A 23,876-nucleotide genomic window follows, 5' to 3' on the forward strand; every position below is an offset into this window, starting at 1 on the left:
CTAGTGCATTTCATATGGATGTGAGAGCTGAACCATGAAGAAAGCTGAGCACCAAAGAATGGATGCTTTTGTACTGCGGTGTTGGAGTAGACTCTTGAGAGTTCCTTGGACTGCAGGGAGATCAAATCAGTCAATCCTAAAGGAAATAAGTCCTGAATATTCTTTGGAAGGACTGCTGTTGAAGCTGAAGCTCCAATACTTTGGCCACCTGATGCAAAGAACTGACTCAGTGGGAAAGACTATGATGCTGGGGAAGATTGAAGTCAGGAGGAGAAGGTGACGATTGAGGATAAGATGGTTGGATGGCATCACAAACTCGATTGGCATGAGTTTGAGCAAGCTCTGGGAGTTGGTGATGGACAGGGAAGCCTGGCGTGCTGCAGTCCGTGGAGTTTCAAAGAGTTGGATGTGACTGAATGACTGAACTGAACTGCATTTCAGAATGCTTGTTTCCCCCAACCCCTAGCTAAAAGCATGAGGAGATTTTTCTCTGGCGTTCACTGTAAGAACTAAGTGGGCTCCTGGAGATAAAATTCATGATTGTATGGAGGCCCTCCATGACTGGTTTCCCCTGAAGTTTTTATCTCTCAAACTTGTATATACAGAGTCTCTAGCACTTTGCCAATTACAGTTCAGGTTTTCCTACTCAGGCACTGGTTTCTGGGAAGATTGCTTTTGCAGGGGTTTCCTCTGTGGTTGGTTATATATCTCTGTATCTGCCTATCTGCTTTTCCAGTGTTGAGGGCAGTGGTTTGCTCAGTGACCTCACCTCTCTTACAGATGTAAGGTTAGTTGATTTTGCATTTGTTCAGCTTTTTACTGTATGATGAAGCCATTGCCAAATCTGGGCAGGGTGCGTTTGCCATGTTTAGGTATCTGGTCCTTATCCTGTTGGTATGAGGGTCTACTGATGACGAGGAAGCAACTTTAAGAGATTGATGCTTTTTTTTTTTTTTTTTTTTTAATGATCTTTTGATTTCACAATGGAGAGAAGCGAGGATAAGAGAAAGGAAGACTAGTTCAAATACTATTACAGTAATCTGGGAAAGTGACAGTGAGGACGTTGCCGGAGAAGATAGATATGAGCCATAGACTCTAGGCTCTAGAATACTTAGTGGCTGAATTCGTATCAGGCAAGAGTAAGGAATTGAGGATGACTACCAGGTTTTTGGTTTGGACAACTAAATGGACATGTGTTATTAACTAGAGGAGGAACAGAGAGGAATGTGGCATTTAAGTTGCCTGAGGGATATTCAGATGGTTGTGCCCAGAATACATTTGAATTAATTGACCTGGAACTTTCAGCAACTCTGAATTAGAGACAGAGGTTTGGTGGTGTCAACATGGACTGTTTTCTGTTGACTGGCATAGTAGGTCTCAGGAAAATGTGTAGAATTGAGAACAGGACTATGAAGTAACCTTGGGGAATGCCAACATTTTAGGGATAGGAGGGAGAAGATAAGATATGGAAGAGAATGAATAGTGATTTGATGTTTTAAGTCTGAGGGAGTTATCCCGAGAGTTATCAAATATACTAACAGAATAAACTAAGACAAGGATTAACCGGTGACCACATTTGATAGCATAGCAAGAGCAGTTCAGGTAGAGTTGTGTGGAAATCATACAGTGGGAAGGATGGAGAAATCAGCACGTGTACTTAGGAATGGTTAGGTTGCATATAATTGAAAACCCTAAAGAAGATTAAGATTTATTTCCTCTTAAGTAAAAGAAGTCTGAAGGTTGAGAATCCATGACTGAAATGGCAGTTCCACGAAGCTGTCATGGGTCTATACCTCTTCTGTCTTTTTATTCTAGTGTTTTAGTAAGCTTGGGCTGCTATAATAAAGTACCATAGGCAGAGTGTCTTATGAAGAACAGAAATTTCTCAGTTCTAGAGGCTGGAAGTCCCAGGATCAAAGTGCCATCATGGTGTGTTTGGAGGGAGGTGGTTTTCCTTGTTGTAGACTTCTTGTTGTATCCTTCCATGGTAGAAAGTTAGCTAGCTCCCTAGTCTCTGCTTGTCAGGTACTAATCCCATTATGAAGACTACTCTCATGACCTAATTACTTCTCAAAGTCTCCACCTCTCAATACCATCACACTGGAATTAGAGTTTTAACAAATCAAATTAGAGTTTTAACCAAAATCAATTTTGGGAGGACACAAACATTCAGTTCATTGTATTTGACATTCCTAAAGTGGTCTCATGGTCCAAGAGGGAGGCTGGAACTCCAGCAGTCATACCAGCCTTATAGGCTGAATGTAGGATACGGGAATATAGAACAATACCGCTTTGTGTAAGTCTTCCAACTCAAATCTCCATCTCCTTGGCCAAACTTGAGGCAGGTGAATACACCCAAATTCAAGGGAAATAGGGGAATATTACCTTTTATCTGGGGCTTCCCTGGTGGCTCAGATGGCAAAGAATCCGCCTGCAATGCAGGAGACCTGGGTTTGATCCCTGGGTCAGGAAGATCCCCCGGAGAAGGGAATTGCAACCCACTCCAGTATTCTGGCCTGGAGAATTCCATAGACAGAGGAACCTGGCGGGCTACAGTCCATGAGGTCTCAAAGAGTTGGACACGGCTGAGCGACTAATATACACTTTTTAGCTGAGGCATAATATTGAGACAGACTGGGACCTGCAACCCTTTGCTGTGAGTGCTCCAACACTTGCACCTGGACAAACCTCTCCTAAAACAACAAAATACAAAGAACTATTTAACTAAAAACAACTGCATGAATAAATAGTTGGGTCAAATTTTGGACCTGAAGATACAAAAGACCAAAAAACTCATCTGTCACCTCTGAAGAACCAGAAGCAAAAACAGGGTGCTGAGCGTGCCCCCTGCACTCACTATCACCAGAGGGGTGGGCAAAACACCCAAGTCACCCCTCTACCCAATGCCTGGACACACCCCTACCCTCACCCCATAAAAAGGACAAGCTCGTCCCCACTCAGGGAGCACATGTACAAGGGAACCAGTTACTTGTTCACGCTCCCTCCTGCTGCAGCGAGGGCCCCAGTAAAGCCTTGCCTGAATTTATCTGGCCTCTAGTCAATTTCTGTTGATTGGGGAAGGCCAGGAACCCTGGTTTGTATCAATATGTCAAGCTAAAAATTGGGTTTCTTACTGCTCAGAGGAGAGACCCCCAAGCAACTTAATAGTCTCTGCTCTAAGAACAGTCTTTTGGACTCTGTGGGAAAGGGAGAGGGTGGGATGATTTGGGAGAATGGCATTGAAACATGTATAATATCATATAAGAAACGAATCACCAGTCCAGGTTTGATACAGGATACAGGATGCTTGGGACTGGTGCACTGGGATGAACCGAGGGATGGTACGGGGAGGGAGGTGGGAGGGGAGTTCAGGAAGGGGAACACGTGTACACTTGTGGCGGATTCATGTTGTTGTATGGCAAAACCAATACAATATTGTAAAGTAATTAGCCTCCAGTTAAAATAAATAAATTAAAAAAAAAAGTCTCTGCTCTAGAAGAGGTTAAATGTGTGTGTGTGCGCACGTGCGTGCATGTTTGAGGGAGGTGAATAAAAGCTTTCTTAAAGTTCTGTAAATTTGGTTTCTGTGTTCTTTTGGAGCTTCTGGGGTGTTTCTCCTGGACATTACTGTGGTTAATTCTAAGGGAACTATTAAAAATAGATAAATAGACTGTGCACCTGACACTGTTTAGATCTATAAACCTTTCTGCTTTTAAACATTTAATTTTGCAGATATTTAGGGCTGTCACGTATGGAAGGCAGACCTTTGCTAAAATATTTTGCTTCCATTCTATAAATTATATTTTGGTATGCCAAGGAAATACTGAAATGACATAGTAATCTGGTTTAGTACCATGAACCTATTATAAAATATTTTCTATTTAACTGGCTTTGTAATTGTCAACATTAGTGTAATTTACCCTCTTCAACTGTTTTGGAATAAAATATATGGTTTCTAATTATAGGGTAGATTAGGTTAAAAGGATTAAACTAATGTAGAATGTAGCAATTCTCTGCTGACATCTGGGAGAATTTGAAAAGAGTGAATATGTTTGGAAATCACATACTCTTTTAGATAAGAATTTTATTGTGATATGCCTCTTTCCACTTATTGATTGGAACTCTGCATGCTCTGATTTTACCCGTCAAACCAACTTACATGGAGTCAGTTGACTAATCTTTAACTCGTATGGCTAGGTTTTCCCCATAATCTTCCATTTTTGGTTTGGAAACCTTGGGACATAGAGCCATATGATCTGTAGGAACCACGCAGACCTTAGGCTATGGAGAAACAGTTAATCTGCTTCATGTTTGAGCAGAGGAGCAGCATGTGGGACTGGTGGTTGTACAAGCAGTTGCTTAGGTCGACTTGCACAGGTAAACTTGCTTCTTTTCCATCTTTTACTTGGTTGCAGAGTGATATTTCCTGTGGAGTATGATTTCTTCATGAAAGGTATTGACTTAGGTTGTTTTGCAGTATTTTTCTAAATATAGCAGACTAAGCTTTGAGTCATATATCCTAATTTCAACCCTTTTACCATATAGTTCAGTTGATATGGAAGCCCCTCAGTTGCTCTGGGCCGTATTTTAGTGATACTAGGATTAGGTAATCTTGTATTGAGTGGTATTTTAAAGTTCCTCTGATCCAAACTTCTGTTAAGTGAATAAAGCCCGTGCAGTATCCCCAGCTTCAACCCATACTGTGCCTTTACTTTTTCAGAGATTGGACTCTCATGTTTTCCAACCCCAAAATGATTCTTTTCCCAGCCTATAAGATTTTTGGATAGCTCTAATGGTTACAGAAAAGGTCTTTGGGATATCGAGTTGCAGTTTGCCTTCTTATCACTTTAACCCATTGGTTTTAGTTCCACCCTCTTTAGCCATGTGAAATAAGACCAATCCCTCTGATAGCTGACAGCCTATTAAGGGTTTGCGCTTTCCCTTTCTTCAGGTTATGCATCACTGATACTTCCAGTCATTGCTCACAACTTGTCTTTTTTTTTTTCCCCCCTTGTCTTTCTAGGACTTATTATCTTTCCTTTTCTAGTTCTATACTCCATTAATGCATTTAAGATAAAATTAGCTCTTTTGGCAGGGTAGTCAAGTGCACTATTAATTCATATTAAACTTGCAGTCATCTAAAACCTGTCTTTTAATTTGGGCTATTGTTATATTTGTCAGTCCTACAAGATTTTTGTCAATACAAGATTTTTGATTCAAGTGCAGAGTTGTACATTTATTTTTGTTAACTTAATCTTACCAGATTTAGTGCAGTGTTTCAGAGTACCTATTCTTTTCAGATACTAATGTGGAATCTAAATATGTTACTTATCTCAGTTTTATTTTCAAATTTGATGATTATGCTGTGACTGTTTATCTAAGATCAGGGAGTTAGTTTGATTATTTGTATATTTACTTAAGGAAGTCACAGTCTCTTAGCTTACTCTTTTCATTGATTTAGGCATCCATGGATGCTAAATGCTTCTTTGTGCAATTGACTGGAAATTGAATATCTGGAGATTAATTTAGTAGAGGTTCCTGTATTTAATCCTATTATCTCCCCCTGTCTTTCTCTTTTATCTATTGATTATTTTAGCTTCTTATGGAGAGATACATTTTAAACATTTATTTTAGATACAAATGTAACTGGAGAATCAGAATATCTTTATTTAAATGTATAGATATGTAGGAAAAAATATATATCTTTGATATATATCCCTTTCTGATATTTAAAAATGTGGGCTTCTGCTTACATTTTGGGGTAAAAAATAAGCTTTTGTATTCTGAAATTGAAACCTAAATTTTAATTAGGAAATGCCATCAGTTCAGTTCAGTCGCTCGCTCAGTCGTGTTCAATTCTTTGTGACCCCATGGACTGCAGCATATCCATCCACAGGAAATACCATAAGGAATCCCTTTTAGATGAATTTTTTTCTTAATTACAAATGTACATAGAAAAGCTTATTTTTTAAAAAGTTGAAAAAAATAAAAGATAACTGCAGAGGAATTCTTAATAAAATAACTACTATAAACTGCTAGTAAGTAATTAAATATTTACTTTCATAGGTGAACACATTTTATAAGCTGTAAAATACTATAAATATAAGTTCCTATTATTACTCCATCATGTTTTATATAATAGAGTAAAATCTTTATATTGCATAGTGATAGTAGAAATCTCAATAATATTTTGTGAAACCATTTTTATTGCTTTAAGGTACATAGAGAATTTTATTTTGGCCACAGTGTTGTATATAATTTAGGTAATTCTTTCAGGCTATTATCCTCTGGTTAAACATCCTCTTTTCTTCCTGCTTATCCCATTTCCCTTAATACCTAGCTTAAGTACTATTTCCTCTGTCAGCTAAAGCCTTTTTGTCAAGAGTCTCTTACAATGGTCTCTTCCTATTCTGAATTCTTGATGTTTTGTTGCCTGTGTGCCAGTCATATGCCACTTTGTATTTACTGATCTTATTTTTAATTATATGTTTCTTCCCATTAACAAGTCTGAAAATTCCTTGAAGACAAAATTTATATCTTCTGTTTTTTTTTCCCTTTGGTTTAAGAGCCAGAATAATGGTAGGAGCTTACTAACTGTTGATGGTAATGAGTATTAAGTGTTTATTACATTTCTCGTTTCAAAATAATTTTTGTTTCTATTATTAGATATTTAGAATTATCTTTATGCTGCTGCTAAGTTGCTTCAGTCGTGTCTGACTCTGTGCGACCCTATAGACGGCAGCCCACCAGGCTCCTCCGTCCCTGGGATTCTCCAGGCAAGAACACTGGAGTGGGTTGCCATTTCCTTCTCCAGTGCATGAAAGTGAAAAGTGAGAGTGAAGTCGCTCAGTTGTGTTTGACTCTTAGCGACCCCATGGAGTGCAGCTCCTCCGTCCATGGGATTTTCCAGGCAAGAGTACTGGAGTGGGTTGCCATTGCCTTCTCCGTATCTTTATTCTACTAACTTGTAAAAAATTTTTCTTAGTGTGAAGATTCATTCTTTGACCATATTGCTACACATTCTGCTGTGGTGGGTCCTAAATTATTATTTCCTTGGTTCTCAGTACTTTACACAAGATAGATGTTTGCTTAAGAGTTGTCTAATAAAGAGATAAATAACTGGCATGAAAGATTAAATGCTGTAAATGTCTAAGTATTTCAGACTAATGCTAGGAAATGAATTAAGTCGTAGGGAAAAACCCTGTGGTCCTAATTATTTTATATGGAACTTTAAAAAAATAGCTCCAACTAATGATTAAAAATCAATTATCATACATATATACCTTCTGAAAATCAGAGAGAAAAAAATTATCCCGTATCTTTCCTGAGTTGGGTTTTCCTTTGAATACCTGCCCATTTCCTTCTGTGGTGTTCTGGGTCCTGTGTCTATGGGTGTATTCTTCTGAAACATTTCTTTCCAGTTCTGCATGTGCCCTAAGAAATACAGATCAGAGACATTGCTGGAATTTGTTAAGAGAAAAAATTTTCCAGAATTCCTCTAGGGAAAGTGGAAAATGAATTATAAACACTAGCCTCAATGAATGGTGCATATTAATGCAGATACTTGAAATATGGCAATAACAAGGTAGGTCCAACTAAAGACATCACCAAATATATTATAGCTTGGACTGTGAAGAAAGCTGAGCGCCGAAGAATTGATGCTTTTGAACTGTGATGTTGGAGAAGACTCTTGAGAGTCCCTTGGACTGCAAGGAGATACAACCAGTCCATTCTAAAGGAGATCAGTCCTGGGTGTTCATTGGAAGGCCTGATGCTAAAGCTGAAACTCCAGTACTTTGGCCACCTCATGTGAAGAGTTGACTCATTGGAAAAGACCCTGATGCTGGGAGGGATTGGGGGCAGGAGGAGAAGGGGACGACAGAGGATGTGATGGCTTGATGGCATCACTGACTCGATGGACATGAGTTTGAGTAAACTCCGGGAGTTGGTGATGGACAGGGAGGCCTGGCGTACTGCGATTCATGGGGTTGCAAAGAGTCGGACATGACTGAGCGACTGAACTGAACTGAACTGAACTGATGACTGTATGAATTTGGGGTTAAGGAAATTAGAACAAGGTGAAACATAAAAAGGTGCAAGAAATAATAGGGAATGTAAAGTGAGTGCTAAAGAAAAGCAGATACAAAGCAGAATAGATATAAATGCCAAAATAGTATGTGCAAAGATTGGAAAAGGAAATTTAACAGGAAGACTTTTAAAAAATAAGAATGTCACAGTAAGTTCTCCTCATTTCTATTCATGGACTCCTTAAAGTGAAAGGGAAAGTCCCCTTAGAAGTCCTCATCACATGGAAACGTGAGAAGAAGTAAGCTGTAGTGACTTCAGTCCACATCAGGGAGCCTCAGTCTTTTCGTGAGCAGAACTATTTGCATGAAGCAGGGAATAGAAAGATATTGAAGGATTTACGGTTCCCCAAACCTGTGGTGGATCCAAGTTACTAATACCCGATCAGAATGTAGTGTTCACATCTGTGATGCCAAGTTTAAACAGCTTCAGAAAAGAAGGTAGATCCTGAACTACAGATCTTAGGCCTGGTTCTGTGATGTGGGTTGCAACCATCTGGCATGTGACCTGTGGGACACCAGGGAAATGATCTTTAATGATAAGAAAGTGCTGCCTATACATATAGCTTCTGCTATGTGCACTGTTTAAAAAACAGAAATAAGGAGAGACATTTTAAATTTAGTTTTTGTTTTATATTGGAGTGCAGTTGATTTACAATGTTGTGTGAGTTTCAAGTGAATGGTAAAGTGATTCAGTTATATGGTACATATACACATATCCATTCTTTTTCAGATGTTTTTCCCATATAAATTATTATATAATATCAAGTAGAGTTTCCTGTGTTACACAGTAGGTCCTTGTTGATTATTTCAATATACAGTAGTGTGTCTATTTTAGTACCAAACTTCTAATTTATCCCTACCTACCATGTTTCCCTTTTGGTAACTACAAGTTTGTTTTTAAAGTCTGTGAGTCTGTTTTTGTTTTGTAAATAAGTAGGGGAGAGAGAGAGATTTAAATGATGCAGCTTATTTTTCAATAAGCTCCAATACTTTGGCCACCTGATTCGAAGAGCCGGCTCATTGGAAAAGACCCTGATGCTGGGAAAGATTGAGGGCAGGAAGAGAAGGAGGTGACAGAGGATGAGATGGTTGGATGGCATCACCGACTCAATGGACATGAGTTTGAGCAAACTCCAGGAGATAGTGAAGGACAGGGAAGCCTGGCGTGCCACAGTCCATGGGGTCACAAAGAGTCGGACACAACTTAGTGACTGAACAATAACAACGACTTATTTTTAGTTTTACAATAAGCTTTTGCATGAGATAAAAAAGAAAAAAAAAGATAAAGCCAGGAAGAAATTCTGAGTAGGTTATTTTCAGTGCTTAGTAGTAAGAGGAATAACATTAGACTGTTTTTAAATGTTTTCCACTCATCTTAATTTCTTGGGATATGTAATTTATTTAGAAAGAAGGTATTTTCTTGGCTATTAATATGATTAGAATAAACTATTATTGTTCATTTGCACTTGAGGAAAATGTTACACATAGATAATAATTTAAAATAAGCTTGGGGAAGGAAACATGAGCTCATGACTGAGTTTTAAAGTCATTTTTTCTTGATTATAGAAAATTTGGGAAGTACAGATCAATAGAGAGAAGGTATTAGTATCTTCAATATCTTTATGTATATGAGGTATCTGTTTCTCTCAAACTGATATTGAGAATATAAAAAAATAGACTTTTTAAATAAGTGTATTTAAAACAAAGGCTGGATATTAATATTATGTGTGGTTGCATAGACACTGGTTTTGACACGCTAAACCTGTTTTTTCACTTTATTGTTAACGATGAAGAACTTTACAAAGACAATGTTAGAAACAGATTTCTAATTTTTCACACCTCCTTAGCATCAGGTTGTAAGCTCTGTTGAAAATTTGATCAGGCTGATCTAGTTTCATTGCTAAACTACTTAAAATCCCATGAGCAGTCTCTCGGAGGCTGCCAAATGCTCCTTGCTACTTGTTAGCTAGCTGTGATCCAGCTAACTCTTGGCATTTTATCACTTAGGAGACACATTTGGATCCTGATATGTGTCATTAGTCAACACTGGAATTATACAGTGCATCAGGAATAAGAGAATTCTATTTTCTAGATCCAAAATGACTTTTTTAAAAAAGAAACTTATATTGGAGTATAGTTGAAACTAACAAACATTTTAGATCAGGTATATAAAAAGTGATTCAGTTACATGTATACCTTGTCTATTATTTTTCAAATTCTTTTCCCAATTAGTTGTTACATAATATTGAGCAAAGTCCCCTGCACTATACAGTGAGTCCTTGTTGGTTATTCATTTTAAATACAGCAGTGGGTAGGAATCTAGCCGAGAAGGCGATGGCACCCCACTCTAGTACTCTTGCCTGGAAAATCCCATGGATGGAGGAGCCTGGTGGGCTGCAGTCCATGGGGTTGTGAAGAGTCAGACACAACTGAGCGACTTCACTTTTCACCCTCATGAATTGGAGAAGGCAATGGCAACCCACTCCAGTGTTCTTGCCTGGAGAATCCCAGGGACGGGGGAGCCTGATGGGCTGCCGTCTATGGGGTCGCACAGAGTTGGACATGACTGAAGCGACTTAGCAGCAGCAGCAGCAGGAATCTAGATCCAACATGACTTTTTATAGTCCATTAGGAGAACTTGGGCTTCCCAGGTGGTGCTAGTGGTAAAGAACCCACTAAGAGACATAAAAGATGTGGGTTTGATCCTCAGGTCGGGAAGATTCACTGGAGGAGGGCATGGCCATCTACTCCAGTATTCTTGCCCGGAGAATCTCATGGACAGAGAAGCCTGGTGAGCTACAGTCAGTGGGATCACAAAGAGTCGGACACGACTAAAGTGACCTAGCATACATGCACAGGAGAACTTAATTGTGTTCTAAATTCTCTGTCTGAGGCTTCTCTGGTTAATGACATGCGGATTTGACATGGTTAATGACAAAAGATGGGGAGTGGATTTTGGATGTCCAGTTTGCAGCACATACTGCTCACCAGTGCTAAATATAACAGCTAGACCGTTCTGTATAAAATAGCCCTCTTCTAACCCTCTACAGTCATTTTATTGTTTATTTTCTGACCTTGATTTATTTCCTTTAAGGAAATAGGGAGGTTGTTGTCTTTTGAGGATTTGTTTCATTAAAAATAACAAAACAACAAATATCTACCACCCACAACTTGATGGACTAATTTGTTTCTTTAAAAAAAAAGTATCCTTTGAATATAGGGATTAGAAATCAGTATGAAGAAATTGTTTGGATAACATTCATGTTGTTAAACTATAGTATTAATTGAATGCTGAAATAGCTAAGGAGATTCCTTATGCTTCCCCTTGTATTGCTTTGATTAGAGGAAACCAGAAGATTGGAGGAAACCAGAAGATTCTGTTAATGCCTTATGCCTGGTCTAAGAGAGTCATTCTTTCATGAAAAATTATTTATTCGGCACTTCTTTATGTGCTGGAGATACAGAGATAAACAAAACAAAATGTGTTATAGTAGTTTAATTTCAATAGAAATTAGGAACAGCTGTTTTTTGAAGTTATTCTCTTTCCATGTCTTCCCTCTACCTTTGGGCATACAGGTGAATTAACCAAAAGAATTTTAAGAGTACAATTGGGGATTCGTTACTCTGAAGGCTTTATGTTTACTTGTGTCTTTTTTCTCCTTGCTAAACATAAGATGGTGAAATACTAACAAAGTCAGTTTTCATCACTGAAATTTGGGGTGGATATCTGTTTTCTCATATTAAATGACTACTTCCTCTTGAGGGCTTCCCAGGTGGTACAAGTGATACAGGCTCTGCCTGCCAGTGCAGGAGATACAAGAGACACAGTTTTAATCCCTGGATTGGAAAGATCACCTGGAGAAGGAAATGACAACTCACCCCAGTATTTCTTGCCTGGAAAATTCCATGGACCGAAGAGCCTGGTGGACTGCAGTCCATGAGGTTGCAAAGAGTTGGACATGACTGAGTACACACACACACACACACACACACACACACACACACACACACACACACTGTCTTGCTTTCACCTTCAGCATTACATCTTTTTGGAATATTAAAAGAATTGCATGCAAAAGACAGGTAGCAGATAATAGACCTGCCTGTGAAAAGTAAATATAGGATATTGTGGCCGGGCTGACAGACATATGTGTTTATTGGTCGTTGGACTTTTCATTGTATGAGCTCTTACCTAATGATATTTATACATAGTTCATGACTCTGCCTCACAGGAATATTGTGGGGGCATGATTAAACATTATCCAAGAGTGGTGCACATTCCCCAAACATTTTATAAACATTAAATCATTATAACTAGCATGTATAACGTAAGGAAAACTTGTGATGAATCCTGCTCACCAGATTTTTAAAAATCGATGAATAAAACAGTCATATCCATCTTAACTATTCTGTAAATTCAGCTCAAACACATTAGGCCATTTTTATTGACTGACTTTTGTGAAATAATGATTTTTTCTCTAGAGATCTATCATACATAGACATTGACATACATGCATATATGTGCATGTAGTGAGTGAGGCATTAGCTCTGTACTACAGGGACTGTTCACCTTTCATTTATATGTAGCTTGGAAAACCTTTTTGTAGATTAACAATAGTCTTAAAAACCCTTTTTATACGTTAGTCAAAGTTCGTTATTTTCTACTGTTTCCTTCAGAGCAGAAGATTTAATCTCAAATTAGATAGCTGGATTATAGAGTGAATTCTTTTCCCCTTTTCCAGACTATAAAGTCCTTATTATAAGTGTGGTTGAGAATTTGCTGTAATTAAACTCTTAAATGACAGTATCTGTTGTAGATGTACTATTAGTTAAATGCTTCATTGTCTTAGATCTTTTGTAATAGAGTTTATTCACATGAATAAACCTTTGTTTCTTTGTTAGATTTGGCAATTTTCATAAGGTAAATTTGAAATAATTTTATTTGAGGGTATGGTTATGACATTTTTTTCACATTTTAAAGTTCAAGAATTAAGCAGAAGTCTCTATGGTGCTTTTTCAATGAATATATATAAATTCTGAATTATATTTTCAAACATGAAATTAACTAATGCAAAATATTTTACTACAGATGCAGCCACTTTCCTATTTATTTTTTATTGTTCTACATGTTCTTTGGTTAAAAAGTTTTGTGTATTAAGCTTTTCTACATTTAGGAAAATTTCTTTAGGCTAGACTCTCAAGTAATGGTATTATATTGTTGGATCAAAGTGTGTGAACTTTTTTAGCAAGTTGTTGATTTATACTTACTGCCAAATTGGATTTGAAAACTGTACCAGTTTATTGCCATCAATAGTATTTGAATATCCATTTTTTTAACGTATTATTTAATTAAGAATTTAAATCCCATTGTTGCTTTAATATGTATTTGTTTGATTCCCAGTAAGGTTTAATGTTTTCTGTGTTTCAAAATTAGTTGTGATGTTTCTTATTGCTTCTGCCCATTTTCTATGAAGTTTAGAATTTTTGTTTTCATATTATTAAGTTATTTCTACATGTAAAGTTTAATCAAAAGTATCTAAATGTGTCACCCCTCTCTGCTCTCCACCCCATTCCCTCCCCCCCCCGAAAGTGAAAGTCGCTCAGTTGTATTTTGCGATTCTTTGCGACCACATGGACTGTATGAATTCTCTAGGCCAGAATACTGGATCTTCCCAACCCCAGGGATCGAACCAGGTCTCCCTCATTGCAGGTGCAGTCTCTCCCAGCTGAGCCACAAGGGAAGCCCAAGAATACTGGAGTGGTAGCCTATCCCTTCTCCAGCGGATCTTCCCCAGCCAGGAATGGAACCGGAGCCGCCTGCATTGCAGGTGGATTCTTTTTACCAACTGAGCTATCAGGGAAGCCCCAGAAAACCTGACCGAAATTAAATCAGACAACAAACGGGGGAAAAAATGTTTGCAGAAAACATCAGCGGTTTAATATTTTTATCTGGCCACATATCTTGGGTCTTTATGCAGCAGGAATGGCACAAAGTATGATCTTTTACTGGAGACCCAAAGCTAACATTATGATTATTAATTATGATTAATAATGATATGTATGTAATAATGACAGTGCTATTACAAGAGTTGTCCTCAGGCCTTCTGAAGGAGGCATGGGGGTGTTTGCTCCTAGTCTCATTAGACCATACTGGTTTTATGCTTTATTTATTGTTTTTGCCACATCCATATTAGTTGCTCATCATCTGTTTCTTCTTACAGTTATTAATGTTTTTACCAGTAGCTATAACTCAAATTTCCTTCTCTTTTTCTAAATGTAATATGGTATATTTGTGTATATACATTCTTGCACTTTTAACAATGAATTATGAACATTTTTTCATTTCATTAAACATCTTCAAAAATGTATTTTCCCATTACCTGCATATGGCACAATCTAATTATTTCTCTCATCAGATATTTAGGTTACCAGTGTTTCACTGCTACACTTTTGCCATAAACTTCATTATAAATTGTTTGGATTTCTGATTAATTCTTTAAAACCGTTTTTTAGAATAAAAATTACTAGGTCAGAGGTTACAAAAGGTTTATTATTTTAATTTTTTCCCATTTACTCCTTTTTTTTTCTTTTAAAATAGGTAATAGAAGTACTGGGTAAATAAGCAAACAGAAGAATGTTTATGCAGTTAAAAATAAGTCTGCCTCTAATCCTAGGCTCCCACTCCCTAGGGATAAAAAATCCTGCAATAAAAGATATTGTTTGGTTACATGTTTTCACCAGAGGGGGAAGCTTGGAGAGTGACACTTGTTGCTCCTGTGCCTGTATGTATATGAGCTGTCGCTGGCGGAATATACACGTGTATGTGTATACTTCAGTTCAGTTCAGTTCAGTCGCTCAGTCGTGTCCGACTCTGTGACCCCATGAATCGCAGCATGCCAGGCCTCCCTGTCCATCACCAACTCCCGGAGTTCACTCAAACTCACGTCCATTGAGTCATTGATGCCATCCAGCCATCTCATCCTCTGTCGTCCCCTTCTCCTCCTGCCCCCAATCCCTCCCAGCATCAGAGGCTTTTCCAATGAGTCAACTCTTCGCATGAGGTGGCCAAAGTACTGGAGTTTCAGCTTTAGCATCATTCCCTCCAAAGAAATCCCAGGGCTGATCTCCTTTAGAATGGACTGGTTGGATCTCCTTGCAGTCCAAGGGACTCTTGAGTCTTCTCCAACACCACAGTTCAAAAGCATCAGTTCTTCGGCGCTCAGCCTTCTTCACAGTCTAACTCTCACATCCATACATGACCACTGGAAAAACCATAGCTTTGACTAGATGGACCTTTGCTGGCAAAGTAATGTCTCTGCTTTTGAATATGCTATCTAGGTTGGTCATAACTTTCCTTCCAAGGAGTAAGCGTCTTTTCATTTCATGGCTGCAGTCATCATCTGCAGTGATTTTGGAGCCCCCAAAAATAAAAGTCTGACAGTTTCCACTGTTTCCCCATCTATTTCCCATGAAGTGATGGGACCAGATGCCATGATCTTCATTTTCTGAATGTTGAGCTTTAAGCCAACTTTTTCACTCTCCACTTTCACTTTCATCAAGAGGCTTTTGAGTTCCTCTTCACTTTCTGCCATAAGGGTGGTGTCATCTGCATATCTGAGATTATTGATATTTCTCCGGGCAATCTTGATTCCAGCTTGTGCTTCTTCCAGCCCAGTGTTTCTCATGATGTACTCTGCATAGAAGTTAAATAATGGGAGTGTACCATATAAGCTATTCTGCATCCTATGTTTTTCACTTGTACATTTACACTTCCATATTTTACCGTTTAGGCACTGAATGCTTTAATGTTTGTAGAGTCTTTGCTACATTCATTGGTGAAATTTTAAAATATTGTTTATGGCTGGGTGGTTGAATATTTTTCCTTAGGATTATTTACTGGCCATCGGTAGCCATTCTTCTTACTTGGCCTTTAATGTCCATTCTTGCTCATTATTTAAAAATTAAGATTTTCATGTTCTTGCAGGTCATAGTATATGAGCAGAATGTATTAAGCATGTTAGCTTTTTGTTGTCCTATGGGTCATATATCCATTTTTCTCAGTCTATTATTGCTTTTTAGTTTTATTTGGTTCTTTTTGAGGGATCATCAGAGTTTTAACATCTTTTTGTATTTTTTTCATTTTTATATATCTTTAATTCGCTTCTAATTATATATTTTGTGACTCATAAAAAAAAAATCTACGTTTGTTAGAATTACGTACCAAATAAAATGTGATTGGAATTACCCCCTTTCCTTTTGTAAACAGTTTAAAAAATTAAACTGTAAACCTGGTCCACCCCAACTTACTAGAGATTTTGAATCCATGAAGCCTAGTTGAAATAGATTTTACTCCATCAGAATTGGAGATTGATAGAATTTGAATTGTGAAGTTTTGTCAGTGCCTTTTCTGTCCTGCCTCCTATGGCGCCGTGAGTGTATATGTGTGTAACTTGCAGACGGTGAACTGAATGTGCATCACATTTGTAGCTGATATGTAATTGGTGTTTTGAGGGCAGTGCCAAATGGGCTCAGGCTTTAGCTGTTTTCAGTGTTCCTCCGTTTGTAACCTCTGTCTTTGCTCTTAATTTAAAAGTGTAGTGCCTGCAGTAACCAGGGAGTAAAGCAGGTCGTGAGTTATTTCAGGTTTGGGTCTCTCTCTAGAGTTGCTGGTCACATGATTTTGTTAACTCAGTCATTGATATCTATTTGAAATTTAGAATGAAATGAAAAAGATATATGATCCATGAACCTTTGATATACTTTTTTGTTAATCCGTGTTTAAAAAAAAAAGCGTGTCTGCTTTCTGGAAGCAGATTAGCTGCATGATTACTAATTTTTTTTTTCTATGTAATTGAATTACATTATAAGACACTGGGGTTTCCCTGGTGGCTCAAGCAGTAAAGAGTCTGGCTGCAAAGTGGGAGACTTGGGTTCGATCCCTGGGTTGGGAAGATCCCCTGGAATAGGGAATGACAACCCATTCCAGTATTCTTGCCTAGAGAATTCCATGGACAGAGGAGCCTGAAGGGCTACAGTCCATGGGGTTACAGAGGGTAAGACATGACTGAGTGACTAACAACTTTCACTTTCATTTCATGAGCCACTAGATTAAACAGCCAGTCTGTGCTTTTTCAAAAGTAGATAAATTTCTTAAAGATCCTAAAAAGGAAAAGGAACATGTTAATATGACAGTGTAAGCATTTAAAATATTTGTACATTCAGTATTTAGATTTTCACTGTTCAGTAGAAATTGAATCTGAATAAAGTGTTTGGTGATCTCATGTCACTGGGTAAGGGACCAAGCTGTGTCCCTTACCCAGCTTGGGATGGGTGCACGGATGGACAGGTGTCACTCCCCACTCCCCTGGAAACATTTGTCTTCATACAAAATTAATTTATTCCAGGGCTTTTCCCTCAGAACCATCTGAAGGCTCTTATTTCTGGTGACCCTAATGCCTCTGTAGGAAGCTAATGGGGATCAACAGTATCTGTACTTGAAGGTAAAATAAATACTTCTGTCACTGTGGCGCTTAGTGGTCCTTCAAGGAGCAGGGGAGGAGCGAAAGGAATAGCAAATGTGGGCGCGACTGTGGCATCGGTGACTTGGTAATACGTGACAGAATTAGCTGCGACATAATTAGCTTGGCAATGTAATATGTGACATAATTAGCTGAAACTGTTGCAGTCATTGTTACTATTTGCTGTGCTCTCCAATCCTTTCAACAGCACTGCAAGGAAAGTATCCTTCCCATTTTGCAAATGAGGAAACTGAGACTCAGAAATTATGTTTCCTTGAAAGTGAGCACGGGTACTGTATACAGACGTAGAAGGTGAATTTAACACTGGACATGGTCAAGTTAAGAGAGAACTGCCTTGCTAGAAATTTCAAACTGACTTGGAGAAGCTGGTTTGTAGCTTGGTAGAGAGGATTGGACTAAAGAGATGGGTTTGGAAAATCCTGTGCACAGAGGCAGGCTTCCCACGTGGCACTAGGGGTAAAGAACCACCTGCCCGTGCAGGAGGTGTGAGACACGCAGGTTTGATCCCTGGGTTGGGAAGATCCCCTGGGGGAGGGCATGGCAGCCCACTCCAGGATTCCTGCCTGAAGAATCCCCATGGACAGAGGAGCCTGGCAGGCTATAGTCCATGGGGTTGCAGACTTGGACACCATGACGGAAGCGACTTAGCAAGCATATACAGAGATGGTAGTTAAAATTCGGTGATTTGCTAGTGATGTATTTCACAGTCACCACGGCAGTGGAGTTGATTAATTGTTCACCTGTGTGATGGTCCCTGCCACTCTTTCCAGAGCACAGGTCCTGACTGCCTGTGAAGCATTCATTTTGTTCCAGGGAGGTGATAGAATGTTAGGATACTTTAGGCGGCATTGTAGGTAGATTTTCTCAGCCCTGTCCTGCTTTATCACTCTGTTGGTAAAAATATGATGTGCTGCTACAGCTGAGATTTGAAGGATAGGAGGACAGGCACACACCTAGGAAGATGCTTCAGAATCTTTAGTTTTATAGTTTGAAACCCCTTCCTCTCATTGATGCTCTGCACCCACCAATACATCTTTTAGAATCACTGTCCTGGAGTCATTCAAAGAGGGGAGATTGTTGCTTTAAATTCTACTCATAAAGAGATACACTTTTTGTTACCTAATTAACTGGGAGAAACATTTAAGAAATATATTATCTTCTTTAATATTACAAAGAAGAGATTCCAAGGAAGTGGCTTGCTCAACTTTAAGGAATGGTTTGTATTGCAGGGACACAGCTAAGCCGAGCCCTGGCCTTGGCTGTTCTGCGGTCAGTTCTCTTGCCCCATCGCCACCCCTCATCTACCACCATGCCCCCGCTTCACTCAGCGCCTCTCAACTTTCAGCTTCTTCACCTTGGTGGAACATCCTTACCACTGGGCCCTTGACTTGGACCTGGCTTTCTTTTCTAGCCTTCACCACTGGTTTGGCTCTAGGCCCAAGATTTTACAACCCGCAGGAATAACATGAGGCTCTAGGGCAATAGCAGGAGGGCCATGATGCCACTGGCAGGCAATTTTGAGGCTTTGGTCTCTCCAGGCGAAATTCACAGATATTTTCTCTTTCAAGATGAAACCTCCCATCATGGTCAGGGCATCATGTGATAGGGTTGAACGCAGTTACTAGAGGGACAGGGTATGTGGAATATGTGTGTGTGAAGAACGTGTGATAAGAATCACCACTGGGGTTTGTTTATTTGAAACTCCAGGAACATTTCAGTTCCTGTATCCCATATGATATATGTTGGGAATGAACCTTCCCCACGGAGCATCACACAGGGATGTGACATGTGCCTCAGCTGTGTTAGGGCAGAAGACGAGTTGAGAAGCACCGACCTAGAAGATGGCATTCAACTTGAAGAGAATAGATGTTTCTAAATTATATTCCTATACTCACTGTCAACAACATGCTTTTCATCTACGAGTAACTTTAACATGTATCTATTCATGGTGCTTATGAATGATTCTCATCTTAAGGGTCTGACAGTTTGGGAATGGAGAAATAATTAAATGGACAGAGCAATGATTATATACAGGCTTTCCCTTTTCATAACAAGTACATGTTATGTTTTCATAAACATGAAGAAAATACTCATTTTTGCAAATGCCATCAGTCTTTAACAATCATAAATTCACTTGGCAAGATAAATGGTGTGGCTGCACAGAATTGTGGTTATTGTTACATTGTTTTGTTTACTGTAAACCTGGCTCAATATTGGTAAATACAGTGTAGCAGAAACTGAAGTGTTGTGAGCTATCTGGGCATTGGTCCAAGATATCATTAAAAATACTGCCTCAGACTAATTTGGGTTTATGAATAATATTTTGTTAACAGCTTAACTAAAATTGAGCCACATGGTCTAGCTTAAAATTCTGAATCCACTAGTTAATGAGAGTACTGTAAGTGGATAGTGCATACTTAATATTCTGTATTTGAGTGATGAATTTATATGTACTTTTGTGTTAACCTTTGAATTGTAAGTCCCCAAATGCCTAATATAATCTAGTATCTTTAAAGTTTATTTAATGCTGTGATTTGCAGTTAATCTGAGTTTCTTATAAACTAAAATATTGTTGGTTTAACAATAACATCTGAGGAGGAGAAAGTGCTGAACAAATATTACAGTGGATGTTCAACATCCATTTTGGCATATGGATGTGTAAACAGCTGAAGTTTATAATAACATTCACTAAAAAGATGGAAGGATATAGTGTTGTTTTAAAAGTCCAATTATTTATTATACTAATAATTATACCTTAATATAGGTTATGGGAATTATTAATGTTTGGTTTTAAATTTATAATTCATATTAAGTACAAAAGAGAATTTAGGGTATGAAAAATTAGATGATACAAGACAAAAATAATCCTTATTTAGGTGTTTCTTGCCAAAAGATACAATGTGCCTTATTCTTTTATGTCCTATTTTAATTAAAGTTTTTTCTGAACATACATGTATAAACTCCCATTGAAAAGCTGTTGGAAGAGTTGATTTTCTGTCACTGTTAGTGTGAAAAATACTTTTGTAATGAAAAGGTGTATGCATTGTTTAAAGAATGAATTTTAAATATACCTCTTCTCAATAAATATTTTTTTCTTTTCCCAGGTTAGCACTCTACGTATATGAGTATCTGCTCCATGTAGGAGCTCAGAAATCGGCCCAAACATTTTTATCAGAGGTATGTTACGTATATTTTCTGTATTGTATTTTGATATCCTATATAAGTGAATGAAAAATAAAATGTAAGTTATTTGAGAATTGTGAATGTTCAGTTATCCGAATGCATAATGTAGTCTTTGTAGATTATTGGAAGCATTTGCAGTATCGCAAAATGCATTTCCGTGCAAATAATTTTCTACTCAACTTTCTAGCCTTTTCTCCCCCCTGAGGAATAGAAACTAATAGTAACCTCAGCAACAATAATCAAGAAAGCATATTTGCTTTAAAAGGCAAACACCATCATATCTCTAGTTTTAGAAATATTTTATTTTGGCATTATTCACAGTTTTGGAAAATATGGTTTTTGTTTTTATTTTGTATAGATAATCGTGGGTTGATGACCGAACTTAAGTTAGACAAGATTTTGATAATCTTGCTTCAAGTTTTTGTTTCTATTTTTCTCCTTCTCAATTTTTAAACCTTAAATTTTAGCTTTCATACAGTGTTACCTTTTCTTCTTCAATTTATATAATAATGAAGAAGAGGAGGACTTTACTGAGTTATATTATGTGTGAGCATATTATCTATAGTTCTTCTAAGAAATTTGCAAGGCATCTGGCATTATTTCTGATTTACTGATAAGAACTACAGGACTCAGGGAGTTTATATAACTAGTTTGTGGTCACACAGCTAAGTAAGTTATTGAACTAGGATTCAAACCTTCAGTTCAGTTCAGTCGCTCAGTCATGTCCGACTCTTTGCGACCCCATGAATCGCAGCATGCCAGGCCTCCCTGTCCATCACCATCTCCCGGAGTTCACTCAAACTCACGTCCATCGAGTCGGTGATGCCATCCAGCCATCTCATCCTCTGTCGTCCCCTTCTCCTCCTGCCCCCAATCCTTCCCAGCATCAGAGTCTTTTCCAATGAGTCAGTTCTTCACATGAGGTGGCCAAAGTACTGGAGTTTCAGCTTTAGCATCATTCCTTCCAAAGAACACCCAGGGCTGATCTCCTTCAGAATGGACTGGTTGGATCTCCTTGCAGTCCAAGGGACTCTCAAGAGTCTTCTCCAACACCACAGTTCAAAAGCATCAATTCTTTGGCGCTCAGCCTTCTTCACAGTCCAACTCTCACATCCATACATGACCATAGGAAAAACCATAGCCTTGACTAGACGGACCTTTGTTGGCAAAGTAATGTCTCTGCTTTTGAATATGCTATCTAGGTTGGTCATAACTTTTCTTCCAAGGAGTAAGCGTCTTTTAATTTCACGGCTGCAGTCACCATCTGGAGTGATTTTGGAGCCCAGAAAAATAAAGTCTGACACTGTTTCCACTGTTTCCCCATCTATTTCCCATGAAGTGATGGGACCAGATGCCATGATCTTCATTTTCTGAATGTTGAGCTTTAAGCCAACTTTTTCACTCTCCTCTTTCACCTTCATCAAGAGGCTTTTTAGTTCCTCTTCACTTTCTGCCATAAGGGTGGTGTCATCTGCATGTCTGAGGTTATTGATATTTCTCCCGGCAATCTTGATTCCAGCTTGTGCTTCTTCCAGCCCAGTGTTTATCATGATGTACTCTGCATATAAGTTAAATAAGCAAGGTGACAATATACAGCCTTGACGTATACATTTTCCTATTTGGATTTCCTATTTGTTCCGTGTCCAGTTCTAACTGTTGCTTCCTGACCTGCATACAAATTTCTCAAGAGGCGGGTCAGGTGGTCTGGTACGCCCATCTCTTCAAGAATTTTCCACAGTTTATTGTGATCCACAGTTTATTGTGATCCACAGTCAAAGGCTTTGGCATAGTCAATAAAGCAGAAATAGATGTTTTTCTGGAACTTTCTTGCTTTTTCCATGATCCAAGACCGGGAGCTGACTGTGGCTCAGATCATGAACTCCTTATTGCCAAATTCAGACTTAAATTGAAGAAAGTAGGGAAAACCACTAGATCATTCAGGTATGACCTAAATCAAATCCCTTATGATTCAAATCTTAGGTCCATGTTAATTCCAAAGCCCCTGTTTTTCCCTCTGTTTCTGTGCTGTCCAGTATGGTAACCACTGCCTAACTATGGCTTTGTGAGCACTTGAAATATGACTGATCGAATTGAGAAGTGCTATAAATATGAAGTTACACACTGGATTTTGAAGACTTGATGTGAAAAAAAGAATACAAAACATCAATAATTTTAAAAATTTGATCACATTGACAGGATAATATTTTGGATATATTAGGTAAAATAAAATTACTAGTGTTATTTTTCTTTTTAAAAGTAGTTACTAGAAAATTTTAAATTATATCTGTGGCTCTCATTTGTGGCCTGTGATTATATTTCTGTGGGACAGTGCTGATCAAAATTATGTTGTCTCTAGTGATCTAATGAATTTGCCTCTACAAGATCAGGGACATGACAGGCAACCCTTTGACCAAAGTCCCTGCCTGAGGTACTGCCTACTTGAGATTCACTACCCCCCAACAAGCACACAAGTAAATAAACACACGTATCCCCCCAATCTAATTAAATTAATTAATTAGTATATGTGAACCATTGGGGCCTATTTGCAAGTAAGAAAATTGAGAGGTATGCTCAGAACTTAAGTCAATTGTTTTACCATAGAAGGAATTTATGCAGGGTAATAAAAATGTGATTTCAAAGTATATTTAAATCAAAACAAGTTTAACATATCTATCCCTGATTAAATTGTAAATTAGAAGACTTTGGTCTATAACCTTTCTGAGTCACAATCACTTTGATGTTCCAAAGGAAGCAACAGAGATTTCAAACAGGATACTTTTAATAATTATATTCTTAATCACTGCCAACTTATATTTAAAAGAAACTAAAGTCAGTTATGGAGATTTTAAACTTTTGTTTTAATGCAGTTGAAAACGTGATGAAAGGAGTTACTGATCACTTTTCCTAGATAAAGAATTGTTTTGAATTGGCTCAATTTTCTGAATCTGTTTTTTCTTGCCAACATTCATAATCATTTCATCAAACAAAAAAAATGTTGCTAACTTATTTAAGGACATTCAGATATTTGGATTCAAATAAGTTATGTAGATTAAGCAGGTAACTAGAT

General features: G+C 38.1%; 1 protein-coding gene across 4 annotated transcripts in view; it reads left to right on the top strand.

The window, feature by feature from the left end:
- Window positions 1-23,876, top strand: part of SSBP2 (single stranded DNA binding protein 2) — a 315,423-nt gene that overhangs the window by 70,194 nt on the left and 221,353 nt on the right. For all 4 annotated transcript variants that reach the window (XM_025292262.3, XM_025292260.3, XM_025292263.3 and 1 more), the window contains exon 2: window positions 20,731-20,803. In XM_025292262.3, coding sequence (XP_025148047.1) covers window positions 20,731-20,803 — 73 coding nt within the window. The remainder of the gene's footprint in view (window positions 1-20,730; window positions 20,804-23,876) is intronic.

This window comes from Bubalus bubalis, chromosome 9 (assembly GCF_019923935.1).
Source record: "Bubalus bubalis isolate 160015118507 breed Murrah chromosome 9, NDDB_SH_1, whole genome shotgun sequence".
NCBI classification, from domain to species: Eukaryota; Metazoa; Chordata; class Mammalia; order Artiodactyla; family Bovidae; genus Bubalus; species Bubalus bubalis.